The 12,309-nt window shown below is 43.1% G+C and overlaps 2 protein-coding genes and 1 long non-coding RNA gene across 3 annotated transcripts in view; all 3 read left to right on the top strand.

Moving 5' to 3' along the window:
* The window catches only part of LOC103513703 (beta-glucuronidase-like), a 23,562-nt gene extending 14,098 nt beyond the window's left edge, over positions 1-9,464 (top strand). The window contains exons 6-12 of the mRNA XM_026826695.1: positions 3,070-3,296; positions 6,020-6,186; positions 6,252-6,368; positions 6,980-7,128; positions 7,333-7,472; positions 8,429-8,575; positions 9,288-9,464. Coding sequence (XP_026682496.1) covers positions 3,070-3,296; positions 6,020-6,186; positions 6,252-6,368; positions 6,980-7,128; positions 7,333-7,472; positions 8,429-8,575; positions 9,288-9,464 — 1,124 coding nt within the window. The remainder of the gene's footprint in view (positions 1-3,069; positions 3,297-6,019; positions 6,187-6,251; positions 6,369-6,979; positions 7,129-7,332; positions 7,473-8,428; positions 8,576-9,287) is intronic.
* Positions 6,011-7,136, top strand: LOC113469211 (beta-glucuronidase-like). Its single transcript, XM_026826735.1, has 2 exons — positions 6,011-6,186; positions 6,980-7,136. Exons 1-2 carry the CDS (start codon positions 6,041-6,043, stop codon positions 7,134-7,136), a joined length of 303 nt encoding a protein of 100 aa, XP_026682536.1. The 5' UTR covers positions 6,011-6,040.
* LOC113469215 lies at positions 6,253-6,745 on the top strand. Its single transcript, XR_003392701.1, has 2 exons — positions 6,253-6,368; positions 6,703-6,745. It is a non-coding gene; the product is annotated as an uncharacterized LOC113469215 (long non-coding RNA).
* Positions 9,465-12,309: the final 2,845 nt, after the last annotated feature.

Below are 12,309 nucleotides of genomic sequence, written 5' to 3'. Positions count from 1 at the left end.
ATCATTTTTTTTTTTTTTTTTTTTTTTTTTTTTTTTTTTTTTTGTGTAATTAAATCTTGTAGGTGCTGTTGGTAGTCAGAATAGAATACCTACCTTGTTTACCATGCTAAAATGGTGGGTAAGATTCGTTCTCGGAACGCCTGGCTTTCTCCTATCCTGTTTTCCTTCGCTCTTTTATTTCATTAAGGTGTATCCGCATCCACACATTGTTGACGGCCGTTGATCGATGTGAATCGACGGCTGGTCGACTATGTTTGGACACACCTTTACGATACGACCTCCGCTGTTACAGTTCCCTTTATTAAACCTCTTTACAAGAAAGTTGATAGACGTGGTACAATATTACACACACTATAATACCGTCTACACAAACAGGCACACTTCATTTGTGAAGGGTCTAGATTTACCTTGCCCTTGGGATCAATTTCATTTTAAGTGTGGACTCGACCTTGTAGAAGTGTGGAAGCACCTTTAACTCTCTTGCATTGTTATTCACTTGAACTTGAATGCCTTTTGTGATAGTGATAAATTCAGACAAAGTGGCATTGTAGAGGAATCTTACACCTACTGCATTCTAGATTCTAGTATTGTTTATCCTGTTTATACTGCCAGATTATACTGTTTATTATACTGCTAGAGTCAGTATAATACTGAAATGTAGGTACCTATTGTGATTAACACATACTGATATTGTGATGGAAAAGATACGATACCAGGGCCGTTCAAAGCCTAGTCTGGCTGAGGGATTTTGAATAGGGAGTGGACCAGCCTAGTCTGGCTGAGGGACTTTGAAGTCTTCGAACAATGAGGATACCAGCCGGAAATTTCAATTGCTAAAGAAATAACAAAGGTTGACTGCGAAGGACATCCATTCGTGAAAATTTTGTAACCAAATTCCATCCGAAAGAAATCACCTTGAGGCTAATTGAGAGGGTGACGAAAATCGCCAACCCTGTCTGTACATATACGGCAAAAAGGTGGAGGAGGAGGAGGAGGAGGAGAAGAAGAAGAAGAAGAATAAGAAGAGAAGAAGGAAGAGGAGAAGGAAGAGGAGGAGGAAAAGAAGAAGAAGGAAGAGGAGGAGGAGGAGAAGAATGAAGAAAAGGAGAAGAAGAAGGAAGAGGAGGAGGAGGGAGGAGAAGAAGAAGAAGAAAAAGAAAAGAAGAAGAATCATATTTTATTTTAAAAAACTGCTTGCCTCAGGCCCGGGATAAATGGGACCGGCTGAACCCATTGTGACCGCCCCTGAGTACTTTTTAGAATTGAGAGTGGGCGGCCCATTTAGACCCAGCATGAGATAAGTTATGCTGTCTAAACCTAACACCTAATGACATGGGACATTGCTATGGGCAGGATCTTGGGTCGCCTGTCCCATAATTTTGGTCTTCTACCTGTTGTTAGAATCTAACATATCTGATATGTACTAAGTTCCTAATAGTCCCTATACCAGGTACCAGCCACTCACACACAGACCGTCTGACGACGGATTTTTATCAGATAAGGTTCGCTCCTGGAGGTTCTCCCGGTTTGGGAGCGTTCTCCCATTCTGTCTTCCTTCTCTCTTCGCTTTCGGGACGATCACTACTTACTTATCCGGTTATACAGGCATGAAGGTTCAAAACCTGCTCTAATGAGCCTTCTCCACCTCTCGGTCTATCTTGTGCTGTCTGTGTCCATTCTTGTCCTTCTTCTTGCTGGGTCTTTATACTTGTGAACCAATCCTTGATGTTGTCTTGGAGCAGGGGTTCCCTAGTGTGATGTTTTCTGGAAATGTTTCTTTTTTTATGAAAAATAAAAATATATATGCAAAATGTGCAATCCCCAAAAATGAATAAAAGTACTTGATAAATCGGTACGCGCATCGGGATCGTATTGTCTGTAAGAAAAATTAGAAGGTTTGTCAACAACTCTATGTAGGTAGGTAGATTAGAAGAAGAAATTAATGAGCTGTGTGTGTGTGTGTGTGTGTGTTTTTTTACCAAAAAAGCTTGAGACCTCTCAGACGGTTTGACAGACCTTAGTCTATATTTTTTCACCACTCACGCTCAGATTATCTGACAGACTCAGGTCTGTGAGACCACGGTCTGAGCTTGAGTGGCGGCACTCGGTATACCTACTCAAAATGCTTTAGATTCTTTAGAAGTACATACCTAGTAATTATTTAACATTCAACATTACAATTAACATCTGCCATAGGAGAGTGATAAATTTTCAACCTCCAGATCCGAAGTCCACCGCGCTAACCACTACCACTGTAATCTGTAAGTACATAATAAGTAAATTATATATTCCACATAATTTCTACATAACTCTAACCCTGCACTACTTGTGTACAGGTAGATAATTCGGTCACTATATCTACGACCTACCCTCATATTGATAAATTTTATCACAAAGCACACCGGTATGTTGGTACCTGAGCTGGTAGCTAGTGGCTATTGATAAGATTCACTTTCCTTTTCATTACTAGAATGTGATTAGAATTATCAATCAGGTTTTACTCCCCATGAAGATAGACGTGTTAGTATAGTATGTACTCTGAAATAATTATATGTGTAATAAATAGTACGAGTGTGTACTATGACTGTGAAATACCTAATACTATGTGAAATAATAATTAAGGGGACTTTAGTACCATCAAACGACCTTGGGTTGGTAGTTGTTGAGGTAAAGGAACTTTTTAATAGATCTATATTAATTATGGTAATATCTTAATGAGTCTGGTGACCCACTTCTGAATAGTCTATTCACTGGCCGCTACAAAGATTAGTGTTCAAGGGGGGGGGGGTGTTTGACTTTGGCTTTTTTTTCCTTCCATCGAGTTTTTTGAGGGGATCTCATCATTTTTTGTCAGAAATACGTACTTATTCTCAAGTTATTAATCATTGTATGTACTCTACAATGCTTAATAACTCTCTCTCTCTATCTCTCTCTCTCTCTCTCTTTCTCTCTCTCTCTCTCTCTCTCTCTCTCTCTCTCTCTCAAATAAAATTCTTTTAACGATTCTGCATTTCCGATTTCGTCCGATTCGATTCTATAACTCACCGTTTCCGCTTTCTTTCGTTTCAGATCAGTCCTGTGATACAATGGCGTTGCATCTGTCCCATCTTATCCTGATGGCCATGTTCACACTGTTCGTCCCAGATTGTCAGGCCGCCACTGGTGGCATTCTGTATCCTCGCGAGTCCGAATCCCGTGAGGTCAGAAGTCTGGACGGGATCTGGAACTTTCGGGTGTCCAAGGGGGACCCCCTGGTCGGCTTTCGAGAACGATGGTACCATAAGGACTTGAAAGTGGTAAGGACTCGGAATATGAGGAGAATTTAGAATAAGGAAAGTAAAGTGCGTAAAGGGTGTCTATGTTCTTCTTTCTATGTCCTAATTCTTAGAATACTTTCAACACTGAAGGACTATCTCAAGGACACAGAAAGCAAAGCAACTTCTTAAAAGAGTCACCGGTCACATAGATTTGCCAGAAAATTCTAGGTATGTATCGCTGGCTAGTCAAGCTTAGACTGTTCGGCAGACAGTCGAGACGGTGGCAGTGCGCCAGGTCAAGTTCCAGTAAGCACGCCTGTATATCTTTACACGAAAAGATTCGGCAGATTTTTTCTTACGCCAGCCACTCACTATCAGGTATCAGGTAGACCTGACAGGCGGACCTTTTCAGCTGCACCTGTCAGGTCCAACTGATAGTGTGTGTGCTCATCTTGTACTCCTAGTATCAGCAACAGGTGTCATTGATAAAACGCTACAACCAAATCTAGAACAACTCAACATCCATCCTAGTATAATCAATATGATACAGAAAGCTGTGATTCTACAAACTTGCAACATCACAAGGAAATTTCTGAACTATCAACAATAATCCCCCTCCCCGGCTTGAGTTTTTGCTCCGCCTCGATTGCACCTCATTGTATTGAACCTTTGAAAATAAATAATAATAATAATAATAATCGGCATGGAGGAATGTGCTACTTTGGAAGTGAACATTGAATCAAGACACGCCGATCCTTGAAATTTTGGTTCATTCGGTAAGCTATTTATTAATGTTGGGATTTGATGTTAGAGTGTTGTTTCTCCATATTTATTTCTTGTTTGGTATGATATATTGCTTGTTTCTTGTTTCGTATGGTGTTTCTTGTATTTATCTATGTCTGTGATTACAATAATAATTTGATATCATTACAAACTTATGTAAGTTCTTGGAGTTTTTTTCTTTTTAAGAGGTTTGACAGAGGGAACTGTAACTGCTAGGGTCTTATCGTCCCGAAATCAAAGAGAGAAGGAAGACAGGATAGGAGAAAGCCAGCCGTTCCGAGAACGAACATTATCCCATCAGGATAAAATCCTAATCGAAGAGAGAAGGAAGACAGGATAGGAGGAAAGCCAGCCGTTCCGAGAACGAACATTATCCCATGCCGCCCCGGGTGGGAATCGAACCCGCGGCCTAGCGCTTACAAGGCAGACGCACTACCAACTAAGCTAACTAGGCTGGCTAAGTAAACTATTAGATTAGACGGAAACGTTCAATTCCGCTTGAACTTTGATTCTGTATCAACTATCGACCTATCGATTGCGATAAGCTCGTGGTTATTTATACCAGTGATTGAATTTACCTACCAGGAAATCGACGATAATCATTTTGCCTATCGGTCTTGCTGTTACCAGAGCTATGGTTCTTGTTATCACTGACAGGCACTTGTGGTCATTGGTCAACTGGAGAGCAGAAAAGAACCATCCACTAGGCCAATTCTCCTTATGGATGGTTCTTTTCTGCTAATTACTGTCCAACTAGCTGATGGTCCGGTGGGTCATATTCCTTCTTTGAAGATTCAATCATCTGAGAGCAGGCTGTTACCAGAGCTATGGTTCTTGTTATCACTGACAGGCACTTGTGGTCATTGGTCAACTGGAGAGCAGAAAAGAACCATCCACTAGGTCAATTCTCCTTATGGATGGTTCTTTTCTGCTTAATACTGTCCAACTAGCTGCTGGTCCGGTGGGTCATATTCCTTCTTTGAAGATTAAATCATCTGAAAGCAGGGCAGTGTGCCAGGTCAAGTTCCTGTAAGCACGCCTGTATATCTTTACACGAAAAGATTCGGCAGTTTTTTCTTACGCCAGCCACTCACTATCAGGTAGACCTGACAGGCGGACCTTTTCAGCCGCACCTGTCAGGTCCAACTGATAGTGTGTGTGCTCATCAGGTATCAGCTAGACCTGACAGGCGGACCTTTTCAGCCGTACCTGTCAGGTCCAACTGATAGTGCGTGTGCTCATCAGGTATCAGCTAGACCTGACAGGCGGACCTTTTCAGTACCTGTCAGGTCCACCTGATAGTGAGTGGCTGGCCTTATAATTATTTCTTTGAAAATTAAATTTCCTTTCTCAAGTAGGTACATATACATATTTAAAAAGACGGGTTCGATTCCCGCCCGGGGCGGATTTTATCCTGATGGGATAATGTTCGTTCTCGGAACGGCTGGCTTTCGTCCTACGGCATAAATTAAGTTAAGGTTCAGCCAGCCTAGCTAGCTTAGTTGGTAGTGCGTCTGCCTTGTAAGCGCTAGGCCACTGGGCTCGATTCCCGCCCGAGGCGGATTTTATCCTGATGGGATAATGTTCGTTCTCGGAACGGCTGGCTTTCTCCTATCCTTCGATTCCCAACGCCAAATCCAAGAAGTGAAATGGCCAGCCTAGTTAGCTTAGTTGGTAGTGCGTCTGCCTTGTAAGCGCTAGGTTGTCGGCATAAATTAAGTTAAGGTTCAGCCAGCCTAGCTAGCTTAGTTGGTAGTGCGTCTGCCTTGTAAGCGCTAGGCCACTGGGCTCGATTCCCGGGGCGGATTTTATCCTGATGGGATAATGTTCGTTCTCGGAACGGCTGGCTTTCTTCTATCCTGTCTTCCTTCTCTCTTAGATTTCGGGACGATAAGACCATAGCAGTTACAGCTCCCTCTGTCAAACCTCTTTTTTAAAAAAAAGAACGGTGGTAAAATCGGTCCTCTTCTTACTTCCAGTGGGTGAATGGACACCTGGTCATGGGTCATGAGATCGGACACTTGCCGTTCCAGCACGATATTACCTCGGTGCTCCGATTTGGCGGCAAGAACCGCGTGACGGTGGCGGTGGACAATACGCTTCTTCAGACAACCGTGCCGCAGGGGACACTGCGAGATCTAAACACGTGAGTTAAAAATAATAATAATAAACTGCGAACACAAACATTGGTCTTTGACGTCTATGTATTAGGCCAGTTACTATTACCTCGGTGCTCCGATTTGGCGGCAAGAACCGCGTGACGGTGGCGGTGGACAATACGCTTCTTCAGACAACCGTGCCGCAGGGGTCACTGCGAGATCTAAACACGTGAGTTAAAAATAATAATAATAATAATAATAATAATAATAATAATAAACTGCGAAACAAACATTGGTCTTTGACGTCTATGTATTAGGCGAGATAGACCTGACAGGTACACCTGAGTGGCTGGCCTAAGAAATCTTCCTTTTATTCAAAGAAGCAGACAGAGGCTTCATGTTCCTTGCAATATCACATGTTGAGGCAGAAACCAACACTCAAGCCTCGCCTAAATAGCTTGGAGGGTAATGCGTATACGTCTTGCAAGCGCTAGGTCGCGGGTTCGACCATAGCCTCAACTAAATTTCTTTATTCGCCAACTTTGGTTCCTAATGATTTTCAGTGACACGGGTGTCAAGCAGATTCAAGCGTACACATTTGACTTCTTCAACACCTGAGTGGCTGGCCTAAGAAATCTTCCTTTTATTCAAAGAAGCAGACAGAGGCTTCATGTTCCTTGCAATATCACATGTTGAGGCAAAAACCAACATTCCAGCCTAACCTAAATAGCTTTAAGGGTACCTAATGCGTATACGTCTTGCAAGCGCTAGGTCGCGGGTTCGACCATAGCCTAAACTAAATTTCTTTATTCACCAACTTTGGTTCCTAATGATTTTCAGTGACACGGGTGTCAAGCAGATTCAAGCGTACACATTTGACTTCTTCAATTATGCTGGCATACACCGTAGTGTTCATTTGTACACCACACCTACTGTTTATATTGATGACATCACTATACAGACAGATGTGAAGGAGGATGGCACTACAGGTGAGTAAGACAGAGAATAAACGATAAAGATAGAGAACGCCCTTGCTTGCCATGCAGAAGGTCCCGGGTTCAAATCCCACCATCGACAAAAATTTGCACTCGTTTCTCGATTCCAAATATTTCAACGGGTTACTTTCTGGTGTTCCCGTGTTGACCCAGCACCTAAATGGAAAGTATTGTGTCCCTTTTCGCCCATCTTATCAGGGACATACTACGGGATGGGTATGCTAAAACAAAGGAATTTCGTGAATAGCGGCCTGTCCGGCACGATAGAGGTGCCGAACGCGCGCCTATGGTGGCCGTATCTGATGAATTCGGAGGCCGGTTATCTGTATACGCTTCAGGTAAAACCGGATGGAAATATTTGAATTTGTTAGGCCGGCCGACGGTTAAAAAGTGAGTTTAAACTCGGTTTAAGCTATCTGAGTGGTTGATTTTTTTAACATTCCAAAAATTTTAGATAATCAGATTACCTACTTAAACCGAGTTTAAAATTTAACGGAGTTTAAATTCACTTTGTGGTCCCCGGCCTTAGGGGTTGTTTTGCGGCTTTAGCTTTCGCCAAGTGGTAATGTCGGAATAATGAATTGCTTAGCAGTCAAAACGGGTCATGTCTGATATGGCCTTAAATTAATTTCTTCAAAAGGCCCGTTCCCCAGATTACCTACTTAAACCGAGTTTAAAATTTAACGGAGTTTAAATTCACTTTGTGGTCCCCGGCCTTAGGGGTTGTTTTGCGGCTTTGGCTTTCGCCAAGTGGTAATGTCGGAATAATGAATTGCTTAGGAGTCAAAACGGGTCATGTCTGATATGGCCTTAAATTAATTTCTTCAAAAGGCCCGTTCCTACTTATCGTGAGTTTCTCACGATTTTTTCCGAATGTGCTGTAGGTAATGTAATTTAAATGAGAGTGTTCCCACTTACATACGACACGATTCTTTTTCCGAACGATAAGCGGGAATGAGCCTTTGGACAGGGACAATACCGCGTTGAATATATCCGCTCCCGATGGATCACTGAGGTTAAATCACATTACCTCTAGTTGCTATCCGGATGATTTTCCACTTGGGTAATCGTATGCTGCTAGATTTCCTCAGTTCCAGAATTGATTTGGTTCAAAAGGAAGGCCAATCAAGGGCTGTAAAGCTGTATCCACACATAGTCAACCCCGTCGATCGATGGTCGTACGACGAGGTGAAGAGGTGAATCTATGTTGTTAAGGCAGTGTACGGTTTCAGTGGACGTCGATCACACACACCTTAAGAGCTATTGCTAAGCTACCTTCTGGTTTGGTTCACAGGCTCGTCTCACGGGGGCTCAGTACAGTGACGACGACATCTATCGACAGCCAGTGGGCATTAGAAAGCTCTCCTGGAATGCCACTAGTTTCCTCATCAACTATAAACCCATCTACATCCGCGGCTTTGGACGGCATGAGGATTCGGACGTAAGTAAAAGATTTTTAGAGAAGAGCTGTCGAAGTTTGGTTGGGTGGAAGAGCTCACAATGTGCGAATCCTGCCATTAAAGCCTTTAAAAAAATATCTAGGTAAAACCCTCATCTTTCATTCAAAGGAGGGTTTCTACTTAAATGAAATGGGATTACAAAGGAATAATTGTCACAAAAAAGTTTGCTTTAGGGATAATTTCATAGAACAGGGGTCGCCAACCTTTTATGTGGGTCGCAAGTTACGCAGACTTGGATACCCTTGGCGAGCTACGTTTTAGTCTGGGAATCAAAAATTTACGACATAACGAAGTCAATTTTTGGTTCCCATGAGCCATAAGTTTTGCTCTCAACTTGTGCTACTGACCGCGAGCTGCGAGATACCAGAAAACCTGTCACAAAAGATCACAAAAGATCTAACCAGGTCGCAGTGACCAAGGGCGTTTATTAAAGCCGATGGCCCTACCTTTACCAATACCAAACCTCTCGCGAGCTAACGGTAGCTCGCGATCCCTGCCATAGAGAAAGGCTTGGGAATATGCATCTCCCTGCCAATAAAAACTAGGGACCACGGACCACCGATCTCGCGAGCTAACGGTAGCTCGCGATCCCTGCCATAGAGAAAGGCTTGGGAATATGCATCTCCCTGCCAATAAAAACTAGGGACCACCGGAAGTTGCTTCATGCTGTATCCTTTTCTTTTACTCTTTTAGATCCGTGGCAAAGGCCTCGACTTGCCTCTAGTGACAAAGGACTATGAGCTAATCAAATGGGTGGGAGCCAACGCTTATCGTACGTCCCATTACCCCTATGCTGAGGAGATCATGGACTTTGCTGATCAACAGGGAATTATGATCATCAATGAGTGTCCTGCTGTCGATATTGAGTGAGTAAAAACAGCACAGCCAGCCTAGTTAGCTTGGGTCAGCCATTCACTATCAGGTAGCCCTGACAGGTACACCTGATCAGGTACAACGACCTCAGTCTGGACAAGGAGGTCCGAGACCACGTGGGTATCGTCTGGTATGACCGCACCTTCTACGTCCCTGACACGTGGCGACATCAGGGCTACAACGTGTGGCTACGGTTTGGGAGCGTTCATTATGCGGCTCAAGTGGTAAGTAGAAAAGACCCAAAAAACACAAACCCGACCCAAAGTTGTGACTTTCGTTAGAAATGAACAGCTCATCCCTAAAGGTGTGCTCATCAGGTAGAGTGGTAGACCTGACAGGCGGACCTGACAGTGAATAGCTGGCCTTGGGGGGTAGCACGCCTGCCTTGTAAGAGGTGGTCGTGGGCTTTAAACAGATGCGATTTGGGTAAAGTTCAGAACAGCTGGCTTTCTCCAACCCTGTCTTCTTTCTCTCTTCCCTTTCGGGACGATAAGACCTCAGTAGTAACAGCTCCCTCTATCAAACCTCTTATTACCGATATTTCAAATGTGTGCCTTTTGAGGCCATCTCTTACTGTTACCTCGATGAATATAGAAGGATTGTCCTCAGACCATTCAGGTATCTCATTCAGGATACCTATTTAGGTAGAAATTCAAATTTCATCTTGCTATATTGCCTCTCGCAGCGATAACTGTCATTTTCGAAACCTGAATTCAGAACACTGATGGGTGTGAGACAATTAAGGCTTGAGAGTCCGTTTACAGCAGCAGTACGCTAATACTATTGTTGTGGTCAAATTATCCAACAATGTTGGGGATAAAATTCCATACCTCGGCTGGGATTAAACCCACGTCCTCCTGATTAGCAAGCAAGGGTTTTGACCACTACACCACCGAAGTACAGAACGTTCGTAAACTACCTGGATTCCGCACACAGGAATTTCGGTAGAAAAGACCCCCATCCCATTTCAATGTCATTTAATTGAATGTTGGTTAATATTGGACGATAGCCTCGCCTGTTTTTTGTGTCTCAACCCTGAAATGCTGGATTCGAATCCCGTCGACGTAAATTTACAGGATTTATTTCCGTCTTATGGTGGACATTTGGACGGTACTGTCAACAACCTCCATTTGTCTGTACCTCAATACTTACAAGTATATCACACTTAGAAACCGGAGTTTCTGGGTTCAACGTCAGACAACGCATTAAATTTGTTCTTACGTTTCGGAGTGGGCTCTCAGACCCAGTTTATTGGGAAAATTGGGTAGTAATCAGAGGTTACATAGTCCCATTACATCAACACTGGAGTGTCGAACATAGGAACGCCTCTGCTTCCTCAAATTATGAAGTCTGTAAAGTCATAATAACTCCCTCCTGGATTCCGCACACAGGAATTTCGGTAGAAAAGACCCCCATCCCATTTCAATGTCATTTAATTGAATGTTGGTTAATATTGGACGATGGCCTCGTCTGTTTTTGTAGCCAAGTGGGCAAGAGCACTAACTCTCATCAAGAAGTGTCTCAACCCTGAAATGCTGGATTCGAATCCCGTCGACGTAAATTTACAGGATTTATTTCCGTCTTATGGTGGACATTTGGACGGTACTGTCAACAACGTCCATTTGTCTGTACCTCAATACTTACGACTCTTACGAGTATATCACACTTAGAAACCGGAGGTTCTAGGTTCAACGTCAGACAAAGCATTAAATTTGTTCTTACGTTTCGGAGAGGGCTCTCAGACCCAGTTTATTGGAAAAATTGGGTAGTAATCAGAGGTTACTTAGTCCCATTACATCAACACTGGAGTGTCCAACATAGGAACGCCTCTGCTTCCTCAAATCATGAAGTCTGTACATAATAACTCCCTCGTCCCATGTTCTAAAACAGATCCGTCACAAAGTTCGCTCGCTATTTGGACTCGACGCGCCCTCTGACGGCGGCTATTAACTATAACGTCCACATTGATAAAGCGGTAAGCCCTGTCTTTAAATCAGGGAGCTGAGAATCTGCCTTGTTATGCCTTTGGTTGATTTTTTTTTTTTTTTTTTGCCCGATTACATTACATTCCTTCCTTTCCTATAGGATAAGGAAAGTAAAAACTTATTTAACCTGTTCTGTCTACTGTGAAGGATTGAGCCTGGCCCTTGAGATTGCAAACTTTACCTATTCTCTATTGTTTTCAATAAAATGTCTTTTTTCTCATGATAGCCACACTGCCACGTAAGCTCACGTGGTCACGTCCTATAGGATAAGGAAAGTAAAAACTTATTTAACCTGTTCTGTCTACTGTGAAGGATTGAGCCTGGCCCTTGAGATTGCAAACTTTACCCATTCTCTATTGTTTTCAATAAAATGTCTTTTTTCTCATGATAGCCACACTGCCACGTAACGTGACGTGGTGGTAGTGTGTTTCTACCTTTAACCTTTAGTTTCTTTGGCAAAATATTCTAAATGTTTCCTTTTTTACGCTGTATGTTCGTTTCATGTCCGGTGTTGGGTTTCGCCTCTTCTTGACCTTTCTATCGTTTCTCCTCCCCCTCCTTCTCCCTACAGGTCAATTCTGAGCTTTGTCCGAACATTGGACGTGTCGCGACCCTACACAGCGGCCATAGCTGTTGGCTCCGATCAGGATCAGCTGGTAAGTGACCACAAAGCAAGGCTTTTTGCCAGTCTAGTTAAGGCCCGTTTCACTTGTCGTTCGGAAAAGCGTCATCAGCAGTTACAGATCCTTTTTCAAGAGCCCCCACTAAAAGAAGTCCTCCTTTTAGGGAGGATCCCTCTAATCTTTTTTTTCCAAAAAGTAAATTTTTGTACACCCACCTACTTGGGTGGTTGTCCT

This window comes from Diaphorina citri, unplaced genomic scaffold (genome assembly GCF_000475195.1).
Source record: "Diaphorina citri unplaced genomic scaffold, Diaci psyllid genome assembly version 1.1 scaffold41, whole genome shotgun sequence".
NCBI lineage: Eukaryota > Metazoa > Arthropoda > Insecta > Hemiptera > Psyllidae > Diaphorina > Diaphorina citri.
The sequence above is the reverse complement of the archived record's forward strand: the minus strand, read 5'-3'. Positions and strand labels throughout refer to the sequence as shown.